Source organism: Stegodyphus dumicola, chromosome 2 (assembly GCF_044657685.1).
Source record: "Stegodyphus dumicola isolate Sdum_Otavi_A_Nest chromosome 2, ASM4465768v1".
In the NCBI taxonomy this organism is placed as follows: Eukaryota; Metazoa; Arthropoda; class Arachnida; order Araneae; family Eresidae; genus Stegodyphus; species Stegodyphus dumicola.
The window spans coordinates 30437809-30458867 of NC_140769.1; the positions used below are offsets into that span (position 1 = coordinate 30437809).

At 34.2% G+C, this 21059-nt stretch overlaps 1 protein-coding gene across 1 annotated transcript in view; it reads left to right on the forward strand.

Annotated features, from left to right (window-relative positions):
* Positions 1-21059, forward strand: part of LOC118194750 (uncharacterized) — a 631198-nt gene that overhangs the window by 538153 nt on the left and 71986 nt on the right. The window contains exons 14-16 of the mRNA XM_085810543.1: positions 12885-13108; positions 18733-18858; positions 20489-20532. Of these exons, the coding sequence (XP_085666669.1) occupies positions 12885-13108; positions 18733-18858; positions 20489-20532 (394 nt within the window). The remainder of the gene's footprint in view (positions 1-12884; positions 13109-18732; positions 18859-20488; positions 20533-21059) is intronic.

The following is a 21059-nucleotide window of genomic DNA, read 5'->3' on the forward strand; positions in this document are numbered from 1 at the left end:
TTATTAATAATGCCTAATAGATATTGAGTTATAATACATGAAAAGCTATTTTTTTAATTTGTAAAGAATATTAATTAAAAGTTTAAAAAGCTTTTTTTTTCATAAGAGTAAATTTTTACAATTGTCATTTTTTCGTCTACTATTTTCACTGAACTGCATTTTATATGCAACAAAATTTATTTTGCTTATTTCTAAATTGTACATGGTACACTTATTCAATACTTCTGAGTACGTGAAAAAGATAAATAAAGCATACTGTCTTCTACTATATATATGTTTTATCAGCAGAAAAATTTACTAGAATATAAAACTTTTATCTTCTTTTCTGTGCGTAACGAAGGCAACAAATAAAAATGAATTTGAAGATGTTTTTATGTCTATAGATATTTCGAGGCTTTTACTGCATAAAAAATTTCCTAAACAAACTATTATTACGTTTGAAAGGGCGACTAATTATCTTCAATGAACCTTTTTTCAAAGCAAAATATATTTTTATGCAAATATAGAATTTAGATTAAATACATTTTAAAAGTGAAATTGTGATTTCTTAAGAACTGAATTTTAATCATTACTCTAATCTTCGATGAGTTTCTGGTTTTTCTAGTTAAGAAATCGCGCATAAATTAGCTTGTTTGATTATTTAAATATGGCAAAGCACATGGAGACTATCTGCCTAAGAGAAGGAGTGCCTTCATGGAAGCCTTTTCAAAGGAAAATACGTCATGCAGCCAGCTCCTTCGCCTGGACTGGTTTCCGCGACAAACTATCAGTAGTCGTTAAGCACTCGGGCGTTAGTGAGACCGCTTAGGTTATTAGATTAGTAAAGTATCTGATATTACTTAATTAGTTATTATGATTTAAGCCTTTATTGAGCGATTGTACAGCCCCGTTTCATACCCTGAGTTAAGAAAATGCAAGCAGTACGCACGGACAGTACGACGAAGCGCCATGCACGCTGATCATTTTTGCGGTTTTCCGTTGTAGACGCAAGCACACTTGTAGTGGTATGATGAACGAAGACACTGGACACAGGAGTGGTACCACGTTTGTGTTTTCACATGAATTCCTGTTCTGCGTACAACATCATGATGGATGTATCCATGTCTGGAGGCACCAAGGAAAACGAACGTTACCAGCTTACATTTGCCATCGTCATTTGGGCCTATCTTCCGTTCTAATATGGGTACACTTACTGGTTGCATCTTGTACGCATAGCCGATAACCAATATAGCTGCCATTACATTTCTAACATGTTGAAGGCCGTGGCTGAGCCCTAGTTTCGAGGCTTCCATGACGCAATCTTTCAACAAGATAATGTACTACCGCATGTCGTCCTGATGTTCCTCGACATAGAGGGTGTTTGAATGGCAAGCAGTACGTTCTCCAGATCTCTCACTCAGTGAGAACATACGCCCATGGGTTGCCAAGTCTCAGAGTGATAAATTCTACCAAAGAGTTCAGCCGCATGAAAGCTTTATATGCTCGAAAAAACTTAGGTTCACATAAATTTCTGAATATATTAGGAAAAAACAGTGCAAGTTCAAATGAAAGGAAAAACAGTTTTTACGTGTGTGCGATCAGTAACTCGAAATCTATAATTTCAAGGACTTTCTAAGATATCTTCCCAAAACTATACTATTGATAATAAAAATTAAACTTGATTTTAACATAACAATAATAAATATGAATAAAGTATTTAAACTATGCAGTGAGGTTTTTCTAAGAAAATAGTCGGGTATTAATGAGAGAAATTTCCGTGTTTATCTCTGTCGAAAATGTCTTACTGCCACCCAGACAGAATAGTGGTTACGGGAGCCTGACTGCGATACCGAAGGGTCCGGATTCGAATCCCGGAGAAGGCATGGATTTAAAATTGTCTGTCCCTTCAAAGAAAGCAAAGATGGCAGCCTATTAGGTGCCCTTAAAATAAGCAACTTCTGGCCTTAGGAGTAGCCAATGCCGTTATACGAAAGTGCCCGCCATTGGGGAAAAAAGTCTTACTTTCCTAGCTTTAGCTACCATCACAGACGAATCGTTTGATTTCATGATAAGGTTTTAGTAATTAATATACATTATTTTTAACAAATTCTTTAGTTTTCGAAACAATCATTTTAGTAGAACTAGTTTAATTTTACTCTCAGTGTCTCCAGCGGAAACGGAATAAATTACTTTGTTGTGTTGACAGATCGAATAGTTTGAGGTTTCTAGGTCAGACGACTAATTACGCATAACTAATTTACAAGCAGTTCTCTAGTACTGTCAATAGGTCAGATCTACTACACTATAAAACTTAATGAAGGATTATCGATGGAATCAAGCTGGTGTATTATTTACCATATTAACAGTTTGGTCTACTTTAAAATGAAATCTGATGTACTATTTAAATCTTTATAAAATAAATATCAAGAAGGAAAACAAATTAGTTTTTGGAAACAAACTACTGAACTTACCGTACCAGCATCCAAAAGAAAATATGACTAACAGCAATTTCAAAATTTTTCCTTTTTACATCCGTTTAAATTAAAAACTACCTCTGAGGAAGAAAACATCTTTTAAAAAGCTGAACACATTGATAAACCTTAAAATATTGCTTTGAACACATTTCAGCTGAACACGATAAACCTTAAAATATTGCTTTGAATGATATGAAAACTTCTAAATTATCTGAGTGAAATTTCCTCCGGAATACCAGTTATAACAAAATTATACATTAAAGAATATTACATACTAGTAAATCATAAAAGAACATCACTTAATAGCTTTAAGGAAAACATCAATCTCGAATTATTTTAATTTATTTTTTCACTGACCCTTCAAAGTAAGTTGTAAATTACATCAAAAATTGCAAATTTTAAAATTAAATATCTCCTTTAGTTTTTGTCATACGAGAGTCAAACTTTTTATGTTTTATTTTTTATAATAAATATAACATTTTCTTAAAACTAAGCATACGTGTATAAAGATAGATTTCGCATTTTATTCAGAATTAATTTCTAAATTTGAAAATATCAAAATATGAAAAACTGCTTCATTTAAAAATAAGGCCGAGTAAGGACTTTTATGGACACGATGTATAAAAAGCAAAATAAAGAGAAATATTTCTAAATATTGTGTATTAAAACAAACAAATTGATCATATACTACGATGTTACAAGGAACTCTTTACATTAAAATCCTAAGAAATAACAAACAGAATTAAATTTCCAAGCTAATGGTAAATTTTAACATTGCTTATCACTAAGTTTTCTGCTTCAGAGATAAGGTCTAAAATTTTGAACAAAAAAAAAAAAATTAAAGATATATATCCTGTCTCAATTAATTTTTTAATATGGAAATGAAAAGCAATCTATTACGGGTTCGTAATAGATTGAATGCACAAGTCCGATAATATGTAAATGAAACTTATTCTTAACACAAGAAATATAACAAAATGCTGGATTTTTTCTCAAAGATATTCGTACAATATCACAATATTACGCAATATAATCAGTAGCTATATTTTAAACTACTAAAACGTTAAATAGAACGCAATCCAAAGAGCAGAGAAAACAAATCCGAAAACAAATTAGAGCAGCTAAGTAAACAACAACTGAGCTGAGATGTCTCTCTCCGGGTTTTTAGAGCTTTTTAATCTGTCACCAGAAAGTTCTGGTAAGTTCTGTTTCCTTGGGATTTCTGGAAAGCAAAAGAGTAGAATTACTGATACTGCTAATACAGTAGTCAATTACATTTATTCAATTTACACTAGTGTGCAAATTTTAAGCAACTTGTGTTCTTTTTTTCTTTCACGAGCAATCATCTGAGAGACATGAAATTCAAAATTAAGAGACAGCATTTTGTATTTAAACGATGACAAAACCATAATTGCGATAAAAATGAATACAATGCATACAGTATGAAATCAAACAAAAATAGGCTTTATTGAACTCATAGTATCGTTATACATGATTGTATGTACAAGAGGTAGAACAACAAGCAGATGTTCCTTACTATGAGATATGCCCTTCCCTTACTGCAATGGTTGCTTCGAACAGTCTCTCCATACTCAGCACCAGATTGTCCAACAGATCTTGAGGTAAGACGGCCCATTCCTCAATCAGCATCTGTTTCAGTTGCTGGGTGTTCCCCTGAGGATTTAATCGTGCCACAAGGCATCTTTCCAAAGCATCCAACACATGTTCTACGGGATTTAAATCAGGGAAGCACGCTGGCCAATCCATTCGAGTGATATCTTCACTTTTCAGTAGCTTCTGAACAACAGGAGTCTGGTGTGGCCGTGCATTGTTATCCATAAAAACGAAGTCTGCTCCAATGACACCTCGTAACAGACGCGCATGGGGAAGGATCACCTCCTGATAATAGCGATCTCCGGTTACAGAACTTCTGTCGAAAACGTTGAGCTCTGTCCGCCGGTTCAGCATCATGCCTCTCCAGACGAGATCTTCCGGACACCGTAACGGTCTCTTTCCATGATGGTACTGAGATTAAACCGTATTCCTACCTCTTTCCAAATCAATTTGTGTTGAGAATCGCTTGTGGCACTGAAACGATTCTCATCCGTAAGGAGGATACGACTCTATTGATGAGATGCCCAGTTTTTGCGTTTCTTGCACCACTGTAAACGGTGACGTCGATGGCCAACTTTCAAAGGGATGCAACGTTCAGGACGTCAGGCGAATTAGCCACCTTTTTGAAGATGTCTGCACACAGTAAACTGCGACACTTGTCGCCCCGTTGCTGTACACAGTTGTTGAACTATGGAGTTTGGTGACTGGTTTCGGGCTCTTTTCGCCTGCAGGACAATTTATCGGTCATCCACTGCAGTTGTTTTCCTTGAGCGGCCACCACCAACCTTTCTAACAGCTGTACCTATGCTTTGTAAGGGTTTCCAAGCGCGCGAAAAGACACTTTTGATGATTCCGAACTCTTCAGCTATACTGGTCATACTTCGCCCCTACTCCAGAGTTTCGATCATTCTTCCACGTGTGAAGTCATCCGGATCATTTCTTCTAGCCAATATATCACGAAAGAACTCTTTGTACTTGCAGTGAATGTCTTTAATTGCGTCTCCATCCTTTTTTTATGGTAGTCTCGAGTTGAGCCGGCCGACCGTACGCGTTTTGCGTAGGCTCACGTAGCCTGTGACTTTTTTCTTGACATTTGCATACGCATGACCTTTCTACTGAATTGCGTGTTCATTGTACTGAACGCAAGAACCGCTTTTATACAATTTAATGGCTATCTGATTAAAATTTACATTGTTGCTTAAGTTTTGCACACCAGTGTAAATATAATTTGCGAGATAGCTACTATTTATGTTAAATGCGCGTGTTACTGTATTTTTAGTTTTCCAGCCTAGCTTTCTCTTTAAATACGTCTTGCGTTGTATTGCAAGGGGAAACAAAACAATTTTAATTATAATTCTACCAAAAATATCTAACTAAATACAAAATTTATAACAATGTTTTGCATTAGATTTAGAAGCCAGACTCGTAAAATATAAAACTCGAGCAGTCTGAATTAATAAGACTGCGTTGTCTGTCATCATACAGTTAAATGATAAATATAATTTTAACTGAGAGAGGAAATTTTAAAGGGAAAATCGTGCTGTATGTTAACTGTTAAATATTTTTCTTTTAAATGTAAATAAGTTGTTATTCTTTTAATCTTTAAAAACCAATTATACTATTTTTACTACTATTATACTACTTTATTTATGAAGTCTAGGTTGTACACCATTCTTACAGTATAGATAACTTTACGTGCTCATGTCTTTGTATAAATAACTTCACTGTGTCATCTTATAAGCATTGTTCAAGACAACAAACCAATCCTTATTACTAAATCTCTAGTCTAAATAGTATTATTTCGTTAAGTAACGAGTTATCGCTTAGATAAAAAGTTAAATAATCCTAATTTATCTTCGACAGCATACCAAAAGATGTAAATAAGTTAGTCCAGAAAAAAAAATATGCTAACAGTGTGCCCCACTCAGATATACATTCTGTCACAAAAAGACTTATGCATCCAGAAGGAAACGAACTACTGTCACGAAACTTAACACGTATGTAGTGTATGAGGAGATAAACGAATGATTACAAATTCAGAACAAAAGATCGTTTTATTAAGAAGTTATGGCATGAACATTGTAACAAATGAGTAACTAGTATAGTCACCTTTGGCTCGTATACAATCCGAAACACTGCGTGGCATCAAATCAAGTAGATCACCTATGAGCCCCTGCAGAAGATCATGCCATAATCTTTGCAATTGGGCAGTTAATTTACCAATGTTCCGTGGTGGCTATAATGGCCTTCCAAGCATTTCACAAATGTTCTTTATTGGAGATAGGTCTGGTGACATGACAGACCACGGGAGTACGTCATATACTTGAAGACGTTGGGAGAGTCGCGCAGTGTGTGGACGAGCGTTGTCTTGCCACGATGAAAAGCGGCCCCTGGACAACTTGATAGAATATACAGTACGACCGGTCTTAAAATTTCGTCCAAGTGACTATGAACCTCATAGTGTCTTGAAGGATGATTAGAGGTAATCGTGTGTCCCAGCAAATCACTCCCCATATTGTCACACCTTGTATAATCGCCGTATGCCGCTCGACAACAAATGACGGATTTGATCGCTAGCCTAGCCACCTCCTCACACGTGTGAATTGGTCATCAGCACTGAGACTGAATCGGGATCATCGCTGATGATCACACGCCTCCAGATGCCTCCAGATGATGTAGCTTGCCCGAGTTCGGCAAAAATCCAGTCAACACTGCCTATGATGTGGGGCAGTCAAAATTTCCTTTGATCAGTGGTAGGCGAGGCGTCTGATTGGACCTCGGCAGCATATAACAGGGTCGACCAGTTGTCTCCGAGTGGTTTTACTTGATACCATCGGATGCCTGAAAGTCAACTGTTCGTACAGTCGCCGGTTACGTCTCAGAGGCATATCTAGTCACAATATCGACTATTCAAAGTCAACAGATTCGTTGGAATAGTTCTACGGCGTGATCAATCATGCTTTTAAACTCTCCCAAATGCGCATCTCATATGCGCATAGCTCGCTCATCCTTGTCTCAATTGGCATCGAAATTTAAATGATTTGCATTTCTCTTGCCAGACTACATTCCTGCCGAGTTTCGTGATTGTGGCTCGATTTCTTCTGGGTGCATATTTTTTGTGACAGAGTGTATATTTGCATTGAACCCTGAATGACTATATCTATCTTTATGACTACATTACTGTTTCCCTTAAATATATTAATCTTTCTGGCACCAAAAAAAACATAATTTTGCTTGAAAAAATGATTACATCTGATTTCTTTATATCTAATGCTTTTACTGCAGCATTTTTGAAAAATTTAGTGAAAGCCAGCGGTTCTCAACCTTTTGCTCCCTCCCCCGAAGCCTTTCTTAGAATCAGTTCCTCTAGTGGAGCCGTCTTAGACCTGTCATATGCTTTACAAGTTAATGATGCTTAAAAATATCAGTGAAGGGCCAGGGAAAAGGTTATAAAGTGATGAAGCGTTCTCACGAAGGTTTTGCCTTCATAATGTAGATAAGCCGAACTTCGTTGCGTAGCAACGAAATAATGCTAGATTACAGAAATTGGTTTAATGATATTGTTTAAATATTCTAACTGTTCATTGTTTTGACAATCCGGTATAAGAACCTATTAGAAGAGAAGAAACGCGAAGTGATATTCTGTGATCGATTTCGCTGAGTCAGTTGCACATTCACGCATGAGGAACTTTATACTCTCTGATTGGCTACAGCTTAAAATTTATTCCACAAGTGTGAACAGAATTAATGACTTTCCGCCTTAGATCTATGACAATAATAACGACTAAGCCATCATGCGGACTGCCCTAAAGGAATATAATGTAAAGAGATATCTAACCAGTTGTTATTTCCCATTAAATTAAATTACATTTAATTTTTTTAATTCATCGTAGTATCTCAGTTTATTCTCAGCGTCATTTTATCGAATGTAAGCAATACATAAACATTTTTTCAAAGCCCAATACAATTTTTTAAAACAAAACTAAGACCCTTAAAAAATAACGATCATCTCAATCTTTTGTATGCATATTCCCTAATACCAAGTATGCAAATGATTATGTTTTCAAGGCCAATGAATATTACCTTCGGTCATACCTTGCGTTTCTACTGCTCAACTAGCATCGTATAAAACAGGTAATAACTGCAAACGATTTAACTTTTTTCGTTGTCAGCGTTGCAATTCCCTGGAGACAAACAAATAATGTTGTTACGATTTTGTCGAAGATTTTATAGACAATTGGACAACTTCAAATGTGGTCCCATAGTAAAGATGCGTAAAGCGGACTGGTGTTAACAAGCAATAGGCCTCCGGTTGCAACGTGAGCTGTTCAAAACTCCTAGCAACAATGGTTGCTACAAGGTACTCAACGGCAGAATCAAGGCCTTGGAAAATGAATGATGCACGAATGCGAGACAAGATTCGATAATTGTGAGACAGACTCAAACTACCCTAAGGCATCATTGTCGGCTATCCAACGGGCTACAGCCTCTTAAATACCCCCCAATGGCTTATTCATCTCATGGCGCTCGGCTGAGGCGGGATTGTGCTCTTAGTTGGCCTTTAAGACTTGCACTCAAACCTACAACATCCACAGAGTCATCTGGGGCAGTGTTGTAGCCGATCATCATAGCTACCAACCAGCTGGCAACGCATAAAGTTCAGCGACGAATCCCGCTTCAGTCTCTTGGAGCAGATGACCATTAGATTCCTGTGGGGAGGGGCCAGCGGTCTCAAATACTCTTTCTTTTACAGTCACACAGCCATTACCCCCAAGTGTGATGATGCGGGGTGCTATTTCTTACGACAGCATGTCACCTCTGATCATTTTACATGTAAGTTAAAAGGCTCGACGATATGTTGATGACATTCTGCTACTGTTTGCGTTATTCTTCATGACACGCCATCCTGGAACCATTTTCCAATGGTATAATGCTATACCTCATACGGTTCGCATATCTCTGTACTGTCTGCGAGCTGTTGAAACTCTTCTTTCACAGCAATGTCACCAGATCTTTATTCAATAGAGCATATATATGGGATACGGTAAGCGGGCAGATTCGCGCAAATGTCCCAGATCTGGAGTAACAATTGAGGAATGCCTGGAAGAATGTATCGCAGGATGATATTAGGAACCTTTATCCCTCCTTACCTCAAAGTTTATAAGAATCGTCGCCGCCAGAAGGTTTAACCAGTTTTGCAGATTTAAGCATTTAATGTGCTATTTCTATCCATTGGTTCCTCCTATGGCCTTCAATTTTTAATCATTTCATTATCTATGTATGAGTGTTAAGCAAATTTAAATTTCAATAAAATCAATTAATTTCTTCATAGGGCTTTGCTTTGGAGAGGGGGGAAAAGAGTGAATCTTAACTAAATTTGGAGTACAATAAATATTTTTCATTATTGTTGTGAGCATCCTTTAGGTCATTTACAAAAGATTCGGCTCCTGCAAGTTAATCATTTCATATAATTTAAATACATATTCACTCCTTAATTTTTATTTTTAATTCTTATTACTTGTTATAAAAGGCAATTACAGTTTAATTTTACTATTATGCAACAAAATTACTCTGTAAACTTAAACTAAGTCACATCATAAAAAGCACGAATAATTTTAATATACACCTATAGTTCTGCACAAATTCCTAGTTTTATGTTTTTTGATAACTTCAGGTAAATGTCTGACGAGGATCGTATACATTATTTTTGGTACCTCTATAAACTGCTTTACGGGGATTTGTAGTTCAAGAAGACAGCAGCAGTAACTTTGCTTTCTCTTATTTTGAGTCCATCTTGTATTCAGCTTAAAATCGGTAGACTTCGGTTTGAAATGAGATTTGTAGTTCGCTGTGAGATGTCAAGTACATGACCATTTCGTATTCCGTTAAGCTGGATAGTTGTTTGTTCACAATGAGCACGTTCAAAGTCATTCAATCACCTTCTCTTAAGCTGTCAGAATGTAAAATTCAACTGGTTCTTTCAATGCTTAGATGCGGAATATCTTTTTGTATTTTTTCTCTAAACCTTAATGTTATTTTCTTCCAAGAAGTTAATGTAAGAGGAATATGATCATTATCTTCCTTTCTCATGCACAATCAGTGCACATACTTCCTATTAGGAAAGACAATTTAGTGTTTGTGTCCAAATTGTTATTTCCCCTATCATTGATAGGTTAATTTCGTTCATTTTGCTACAAATTTTGTCCAATACGCCCTTTTACACCCATTCAAAATTTAAACCTTAGTTAATGCTGCAATTTGGTCCATCAAAAATATTACTAGTACCTGCAGTTTCATCAAATTTGGTAACGCTTTTCCTCAAGACAGTTACACCTTACTTTAGTGTGCAGCATGATAGAAGTCTGAGTTTGCTTTTAACTCTGTTTTTAAGAGCTCCTTAATTTACGCAGTTTATTATTTTATTATTACACTTATTAATGAACACTTATTAGCTACACAACTACACCTCACAAAGCATCAAACGCATGGAAAATTCGTGTAAGAATCACTACGAAATCACAGCATGTTCGCTATATATATATATATATATATTGAGAATGTTTGAGAAGAGCCCACGAATTTTCAAAAGATCGAGAAAGAGAGAAAAGCTTCCCAAATGCTCAGTGTCAAGGAATAACCAGGCATCAGCTGCTAAAAGAGTCGGGAAATACAGCATAACAAGCGCTTCGAATGTAATTTGTAAATTTCTTACATTGAATTTACTTTTTGTTTCTTATTCTTCAGTTTCATTCAATTTTTAGTCCAAAGGGGCTTTGACCCTGATGAACTATTGTTTTTATTTTGCGATTTTGCGTTGGTTCATTATAAATGTCCGTTTCACTTTTCAAACTGTTGCCACCCAATGTTAGAGTCCTGCATTATATTTGAAGAAATTAAATGATGAAAAATCTGTATAAATGTATGTCTATTCCTCGCATTGTGATAAAACAACAGTACCTAGAGCCATCGAATTTTAAATGACGTAATCCTACTGCGAATATGGGCATCTGGAAGCCCAAATTTGAAATTTGGAATTTGTTTCCTATTTCGTATTGTGTAAAACTTTTAACGAATTTTTGATTAACAAACTCAAGGATTTCAAAGCGAGTAGTGGCAACGTTGTACAGAAAAAACATTTTTATCTCCAGCGCACGAGTCTCTCTGTATTTGAAATTCTAAAGATATGCTGATTTTAAAACTATTTTGCGATATTGCTGTTGAACTGAATTTATGGTTTAAAGTGCGAAGAACATGATATTTAATAAATAAAGGTAACAGACAAAATGTTAAAAAAACGCCCCCTTGGACGTAATTTAAAATCTGACTTTCAGATTTTTTTTTTTTCATTTATTTTATTTTCTTAGAGTGTTCGAGGAGACTTCTGGAATACACACAGAACCTTTCGAGTTTCTTTGTTCACAGTTTGAGAGCTCCTGCTACAAAAGTCCCACTCCCCAAGGACTCTACTTTTGTTTAACCGTCTTCAGAAAAATCTAGGTTTTTGACTAAAATTTGACACTACAACTTTCTTTCTATGATCAGGCAAGCTGCAGAGCTTTTATATATTTAACTGGAATAGGAAATACAAAACCTCAGCTATGCCCACAGCGGGATTCGAATTCTGAATCTTTCAACTGCCAGCTTGACGTGCAACCATTTACGACACGACAGCAAGCAGAAGAAAAGGAGAATATTCCTTGTATTCTTCCTCTTTTAAAGAACTAAAGAGGAAGGAAACCCAACCGCTGAATACAAGTGGTGACTGTCCGCCACATTTTAGTCGGAAGCTACTGGAGAGTTAAGGTTTTAGAACCGAGAAACATGAAAAACCATATATGGCCCGGCCGAGATTCTAATTCCTAATCTTCCGATTACTCGCCAAACGTCCTACCATTTACATTACGAGAATTACTACTCAGATTTAAGCTAACTTAGGGACGAAGTATACTTATTACTATTATTTATTGATATGTAACTTGAATACGAGACAGCTCCTCCTGAGAGAGCTCTCGAGACAGCTCTCTCAGCTCCTCTGAATACGAGACAGCTCCTCTTCCTTCGTGAAGGGTCTTAAAAGACCCTTCACGAAGGCATCCTTCACCTTAGGTAAATAGCCTTCAAATGTTTTCCCATAATCTAAATAACCTGACATATTTTTCATTGTAGTCACTCAACGCAGTTTTCCTTCGCTCGCCTTATCTAATGGTTTCCTTGTATTGTGAGAAGTAAATTTATGGAATCGTTTCCATTAACTGTGTTGAAAATTGGGAAAAATTTGAAGCATTAATGCTTTGCTGCATATAATTTTTTCAAATTTTGTATTTTTATAATATATATAATAATATAAATAAATGTATATAATAATATAAATTTATAATATAAATTATTTTGTATTTTTGAAACTTCAAATGTTGTATATTGTAACATTTTGCATTGCTTTATTTACGAAAGTAATCAATGTGTGTGGAGAAGTGTGTAGGCGAACGAGAAGTTTATTAAAAATTTTTTGAAATACGCAGCATCTGAAATGTTATAATTGTTTGCTAAACAAAAATTTACTTCGTGATTTTAATGTTGCACTGCGTTTAACTAAGTATCAATGCAACCTGAAGGCAAAAGATATTAAATTTTTCAGGATATTTTGCAAACAATGGGCTGGAAAGGTTTAATGGAAGCCCGACTTGCAGCGAATGTATTAAATTTATTAAGTATTAATTAATTTTAAAATGTATTAATTAATTTAAAATGTATTAATTAATTAAACAATTTATTAATTAATTAAAAATGTATTAATTAATTAAAATATTAAATTTTCAGGACATTTTACAGACAATGGGTCGGAAACGTTTAATGGAAGCCCGACTTGCAGCTAATGTAGGCAAAAGTGGTGCTAACACAGCGGAAGCGAATCTGCCGTCTACAAAGAAAGGCCAGTCAGATGGTGGGCGGAAAGGTGCTCTTAAATCTCGAACAGCCGTCTCTAAGCTAAAAGAAGATGTTCGAAGTTTAAAGAAGCTACTCAGGAGCCGATCGACACCTACGTATGACATTTCTTTTTTTGCAATACATCCTTATTTCCGAAAACTGGTTTTGCAATGTAGGAAATGGCGTAAGTGACGTGCGTCATTCCTATCTTTTGTTCTTTAATTATTATTTCCATTTTTATCTCTGAAAGGTAAGTATATCGCGTAACTCTCTTTCGCAGTTGATCGTCTTTCATATAGAGAACAAAGAATATGAGTGAATCAAAATAAGCCTAATTAAACTATAAAGCTTATTTATAATTTTTAAAAAATCGTTTTTAAGCTAGTTTCTTTTGGGGGGCAGGTAAGCAAATTTTTCCACCAAAAAGAAGTGTTATTACTCTATTATTAGCTATATGATATCCTTAATGGAAACTTTATATAATCCTTTCCTACAACAAATAAAAGAATGACTCATTTTATCATTTAGGGACATACATATTTCAAGTCAATCTAATGAAATTGTTCAATTTAATTACACATTCAAAGCAATTCTTTTATTACGTTTGGAATCTCATCTTCGTAAAGAGCTATTTTTAACAAATGAGCTTTAAAGTAGCACCTATCAACATCGGAATATTCCTTTTGACTTAAGATACGAGGGATTTCTACCATGATCTTGAATCTGACCTTTACTTTAAATACTTATATTTGAAGCGTGAATTCCTAGTTGCACTATTTTAGTCAGACATTTCTGTAATATCTTTGGTAAGTCAGAAACACCCTGGGTTCTACTTACGTTGTAACCAACAATCTCTTCACCGCATATATGTTCTTTCAACTAACTGAATTCATGGAGTTAAGAAGTAGATGCATTGGACATTGTTTCCCAGATCTAAAACCCTGTAATCCCTATGTTTTCACTCCACAGTCCCTTTCAGTTATCGACCCTCGTTTTCGATGGGATGTTATGAGCGTCGATGATACTTTAGACAATATTTTCGATATTATTTTTATTTAAAGTTACGCAGTGATTTGTTGTTCTGTCACAGGATTTTCAGAAAGAACTAATGCATCAAAATATAAGGATTTTAGCTGCCATAAGTACGTCTTTCTGTACGTAAGGTAATTCATGTTTTCCTTTCCATTCGCATCGTTTTGCTTTCATCTGTACTAGAATTTCCGAACCGGAGTTATTTTTGTATTAAAAGTATCTGTCTATAGTTTACGATGGAGATTAGGCAATGCTGGATTTAATGAATATGATGTTATTTAAGTGTTATTTCTTAACCTTTTTATTGCTAATACAGTTAAAATAATATTTTATAGCATAGTTGAATTTTGCTTATTTGAAAATGAAAATTTAATTTTATTTACATAATTTTAAATTACTTTACTTTAAATTAATTACAGAATTATTTATAAGCAAGTAAAATCAAATAATTTTGATATCATATTGGTGTCACAGAAGCCATAAGAGCATGCACAGCTGGTTTTATCGCTAAAAATTTAAAAACTGAACTAAACTGAGAATAATGCATTTGGGCTGTTCATACTGTTACGAAATGTACAAACGCGGTAAGATAGCTTCCTCGCAAAGCAGTTTTAGGGTTGCCATAAAAATGGCAGAGTTGCCAGATTTGGCGAGAAATCGACCGTTTGGCGATATGCCATGGACGGATGGAGAACCTTCTGGAACGAATTCTTACCGGTTTAGCCCAGAATGTTCTCGAACACAAACCAAAAACTATATAAACCCATCTGGTACGCGGAGAGTTAGTGCGAGATAGTTAGTCTCGAGTTAGTCAGTCCGTGCGGAGTCGATCGACGAGTTCACAGCCGGGCAGTGAGTGCCGAGTGGGTCGTCGAGTGCATCGAAAAAGTCTTTTCGTGTATCGCGGTTAGTGCTTCATCGAGAGAGCGTGTTGAGCTCTGGGAACGACTGAAACGAAGAGTCGGGAGCCGTGCTCTGTGTGTCGTCAAGTGTGTCGCGAGTTGTAGCGGGGAGAGTCTCGATAATACGTGGGGTTCCGAGAACGACCAAGTAGATTCGGGGGCTGTACTCTGATGCTTTGCAGTGAAGCTATCTTCACCGTGATAGTCTGATTACCTGAAGGCTGTGTCGTTAATTGTTCCAGCGAGTTTATAGTAGATCTTCGACGATTGTAAACACGTGTTTTGGAGCTGTCCTGATTAATATCGGCTAAATAAAGTGTGTTTCGATACTCCATCAAGTGTCGTCGTTATTCATTCCAAATCTACGAACCCGGTACGAACGTGAAGAAAGAAAATAACTTAACAATACTAATGAAAATATCAGCCTTCACTAATTAATCATACAAAAGAAAAATACAGGCTTCATTTTCCCATCGAATGGTATTTTATATGTTTGCAAAGAACCAGAAATAGCTTTTCTACAGTGAATAATAATAATTTCTATTGTGAAATAACCAAAAAATGTCATTTATTATTAGCACATTACATTAACACTGATAGCACATTATTTTTTCTTGTATTAGAACACATTATCGGAAGAAATATGTATTATTCTTCATATTGCAAAATACTACATCAATATCCTGCTGAAAACCTATATTCTGTACTTAATGCGAGAATAAAGATTATCTAAAGATCAGAAGCATACATCGATGCATATACGTGTGCAAAAAAAAAATTCCGTTCAAAAGGGTTCCTGCCAAAAACGTTCCGTTCAAAGAAACGTAACTTTTAATAAATTATTTCTGCTTAAAGGAGAATAATTTTTAGGTTTATAATTTAGCAATACAAAAATATTAAATAGATATTAGCAATAAAAATATTCTTGAATGTGCTTTAATTTTGCTAACATGTTTAATAATGTTTTAACCATATTTTAATTTATTTAATTTTTACATTATTTAATTAATTAATGTAATTTATTTAATTTCTTCTTAATCAAACTGAATTTGAAGAGATCCCAGTCTGCTTTGCTTTGAAAATAGTGTTTTGCAAATAATGTGAATAAAATCTGTGAAATATTGTTATTAGTTTCTTAAGTAATAGCAAGATATACGTTTTCTTTTCGTATTATTTCCGTAGGATCATATTACACATTTCTACACACATATCGTGAAGATCACAACGAAAATGCTTACATTATATGACCTCCATAGCAATCTGTCTTTCCCTTAGAATTATAGAATGTAACTTAAAAATTATGCTTATTGATATAAAAATTATTATTTACATATTTTATTTATTTATTTATCATTTAATTTTTTGTTTATTTATTGAATTTTATTTTTTAATTAATATATTTTATAATTTTCCTCGGACTTTTGATGATATGGATGAAGAATTATGAGACAAGTCTTTAAATGTAAGGGAATAAGAGATTTTGTAACTTAAAATAGTCTCTATTTTTTGCTTCTAGTTATTTAACAGTTAGAGGATTTCCAGAAAAAAATACATTAATTTGATCATAATTTTTTACTGTTAAAGTATAATTTATTAATGTTACATCTGGATACGAATTTGACTTTACTGTCACTTAAATTATCCACCCATATTTATATAGAATAACTAATTGCTTTGAAATTATTCCCCCGTGCTTATCATTGTGATTTCGACATAATAATTATCAGCTTCTTTATGTTTATTAGAAACTGCTAATGTTCCCAAAATTTAATTATGATGAGTTTAAAAGTCCTTTTAGTAGTTTAGCAATTTACTTAAAAAGAAATGCTTTTATTAGCATGTTTAATATCGTGAAAAAACACATTGAATTATATGTAAATAGCAATTTCACTGGAACTATAAAAAGACAATGTCAGGGAAACTTATTAGCTGTGAGGCTTCAACCAGTTGGTGTAGCAAGGGTTGCTCCGTAGCCACTCCATTCCCTTCTTATATCTATGTTTGAATTACTCGCAATTAACCAATGTTTCTGAATATTTTAACATAATGATGAAATATAGATATATGAATAATTCGCACCATGATTCTAAATCTTATGAAAGTCTGATTAGGTATGCCTTTTAGATACTGTCTCATTATTTTTTGAGAAACATGTATTGAAGAAATCTAACAAACACAATTTTATCAAAATAACAGTATCATTAGTTGAGAAAATTTCCTTTTCTGGTTTAAAGTAAAATTAAGAGCTTGGGTTTAGATATTAAGTTCTTAAAACCCCTTATTTCAAATTTTTATGGACATAATAAAGCACGACTGTTCTTTCTACTTAAAAACATTAAATGAAAACGTGCTTTTTTTTTAACTCTCAAATGGTAAAGTTTGAATAAAATCTCAACTACTGAAGAATGGAGGACAGGAAATTAATTTTAATAGCAGGAATAAAGATATAGTTTGAATTTCACGACTGACATATTTTCTGAAGAACTTAAAATGATTTTCACGCATGAGCTCTTATAATAGCAGACCTCTCTGTTTATTTATCATCTACTAGTTGAATTTCATTTGCTTTCTTTTCCAGTGAAGCGAGTTCCAATTATTATTTTAACAGTTACATTTAACATGTGAAATTCGAAATTTTATAACATTTGTGTTATTCGACTTCTTTTACGAACTTTGGCAATAAAAAATGAAACATAAGGTACGAAATAATTTTTCAAGTAATCTAATATATTCAAACGTCTTTTATCTGAAACACTTCTGCCGCGTTTTTACTTCATTACAAACATCACGGTGCAAGTTGATAAAGCATATCATGCAAAATATCATCAGATGTACTTGACGGTAATTATTTTCGACCTAGAGGGTTTTTTACATTTTCCAGGAGATATTTAATTTAATTAATTTTTTAAACAGTCTTGTTCGAAATTGTTTAAAGCTACCATATACCGACTGTCCAAAATATTAAAATTACCTACCTAATAGCTAAATATGATATAAATCCTCCTTCTAGTGTTAAACAATGTCTAATCAAATTGCATTGATTCAACAAGATGCTGTTAGAGATCTGGTGACATTTAGTATTAAAATTTCAATAGAAGAAATTGCTGGCCTTGTTGCTAGACGAACTTCTTGGAAACACCATTATGATTTAATAAACATGTGATTTTATAAGCATGATTCTACTCATATTTCTTCGATTCAAACTACAAATTCTGCATTGGGCTCATATCCGGCAAACCCAAAGACCTGAAAATACAGAAATTTGTTGTCGTATTTTTGGAATCATTATTTAGCCTTATAGATACATTAGAGTTTTTTAAATAGGAGACTTGAAAAATGAGCAATGGCCTAGTCGAGACTCTGATCTCTCGATACGCGCCTAGGGTGCTAACCGTTACACCATGAAGGCATGTTGGATGGAGGGAGAAAATACCCTATAACCTTGTTAGCAAAAGCGTGTGGAGGACAGGAGACATTTTCCCCCACAGAATATCGCCATGGTGGGTACCCTAATAGCCACGATGATTAGGTGTGACTTACTCAAAATGTTTCTTCTTGTGAGATGAATCTGAATGCTACCTAAGAAAATATCATTCGGGCCGTACTTCTCCTTCCAGCATGATCCCCAATGTCAATGCAATCCACAGTACTAGCAACTGAAACCAAATCCTTGGCTAAACGCCAAAGAGTCCTTCCACCCACAGCTGGTAGGGGGAAGAGATTCTTTTGAGTCAGTGATGGGTTTAATGTTTTTGGTTGGTTGATATGCGTTTACATTATGAATAAGTTAATGTTTATTTCTGCAGTGGCAAAAGCGGAGATTCAGAAGAAAATGTTGAAATGAAACCGATCCCTGCCTCTCGTGAAAAAGTAATAACAATCACTGAGAAGCAACCAGGAAGAAGAAATGCCTCTATTAGGAAATTAATGAGGTCAGTGACAATTTTTTGGTATGTTATAAAAGTAAACTTGTTTCTTGATGGCTCAGTTTTTTATCAATGTAAACACTAAAACAGCACATCAAAGATTTTTTAAATTTAATTAAATTTGAATGTAAACTTTTATTTCTATAAGATTCCAAACATATGACTTTATTTCACGTTCCAAAACTCGTATTATTCGTGTAAAATATAGCCCTCATACAAAATCAGCAGAACAAAAAAAGAAAAAGGCATTTGTAATATCTACCATCATCAAAGGGTGTAAAAACTGTACACTGGTGGAGTGTTAACCTTTCGATAGTTTCAAATTTTCTTAACTCATTTAACTAAACTGTGTTAAGTAGATAGTTAGCCTTTTTTGCAGTTGGATAAAAACTAGTTTGGTGTAACTTAACTAATTTCAATACAAGATAGATAAATAGCATAAAAGAAATAGAACTACTGAAGTATTGATTAAACTCTACAGCTTTTAGGTAATAATAAAATTAACCTGTCATTTAAAGCTCCTCTACTATGTGCAAGGATTAGAATTCTGTTTACAGTTTCAGTCGCAAGTAATCATCAGTCAGTGATTGTGGGCTTTACTTAAAAGTAATAGCTAAGCCTTAATTTAGAAGCTTTTACTGAGTCCAGAAACAGCAAATTCACTTATATTCTACCTTTAGTCTAATCTCCCGAGTAAGTCTTTTAACGTTTTGATTTAGTAAGCCAAGAAAATTTAAACTTCAATTAACTTTTTCTGTGTCAAAACCGGATTAAGACTTTTAGAGGTCTAAAGCACTTGAAACATTTTCGTTACAACAATATTTTCGTCACTCCCCTCTCTCAATTTTGTTTAGCTGCACTACGTATTCCAAGGTACAAAAGACAATGATAAATTTATTGGTGCTCCCTTTCCTTGATGTCCTAATCACATTCTTATATTCCTTAATGGCTAATTCCTGTCCTGACTGTTGTAAGAACTTACCGTGATTACTTTTTAGTGATTTAAAATTTTTAATGAATTGAGAGAGTGTGGTCAATCGTATTGATAATCCTTTACTACGAACTTCTAACCTCTGCTGTATTCTTCTAAATACTACTTATCTTTCTTACTTCTATAGTGTATTGAGATGTTATGTTATGCTATGTAGAAGTGAGGGAGGCCACCTATTATTTATCCTAAGTAAGTAGGTATTAGCCCCACACATTTAACTAGAAAACTATCAACATTCTGACTCATTTAAGATGGCAGTGAGGAACGTAAAACGGAGTAACTAAAGTAAAACTAGTAGGTTATCTTAACTTGTAAAAAATTAACACATTCTTTTGTGCGGCGTTACTCCAACAAGTAAGCAAGTGGAAGATCGCTGTCCGAATCCCAGTAAGGTCATAATTAATTTTTCTGTTTCCAATTGATAAAAATAAAATAATCTCTATAACGATATCTTCTATTTTCGATTTAAAATTAACACGTATGCTAAAAACCATTGGTGTACATTAGAAACTCAATTCCAACAAATTTGATTTCTGCACTTTAATTCTTCTTCCTATTTAATATAATTGTTAGAAGAAATACAGATATCAAAAGCCAGTAGCAAGTTAATATATAGTTATTCATTTTAATCTTTCTTTTGTTTAGGAGGATGCATTTAAAAGGAGAAGATGGGTCAAGTGGGGTTAAAGGTACGTTGAATTTTAGTTGCAGTTTATTTCAGTTATTAGTTTAAAAGTAATTTTAAGGTTAAAAAACTTGTATATGTAATAAATGCTTTATAGATAACCTTAAGGAATACTTAAACAAACAGTGCAATAAATCTGATGTCTGCTGTTAAAGGTACCATTTAAAAGCAATATCTTTCGAAGGTAATCTGCAAAAAAGGAGCTAAAATGATATGGAATGATTAGTTTTGTTTGACTTACTGATTATCCCTAAAAACTATGCATAACATTGTATTGTTCCGAACATTTCAAAACCACATATGATATTTAGAAGCATTTCTATTATATTTTTCTTTGAATGTCACAGACTTAAATCATTCTAATGACCTATACGTGCTTAGTATTGCTCTCATATTGTTTAAGTGTTCACTTTGTAAGGCATTCTTTCGGCGCATGCTCTTGAGCATATGTAGCTGACAGTTGGAAGATCTGTGACTCGATTCCTGGCGAAGCCACAATTGAATTTTTTCGTTTCTTACGCAACGGAAAAA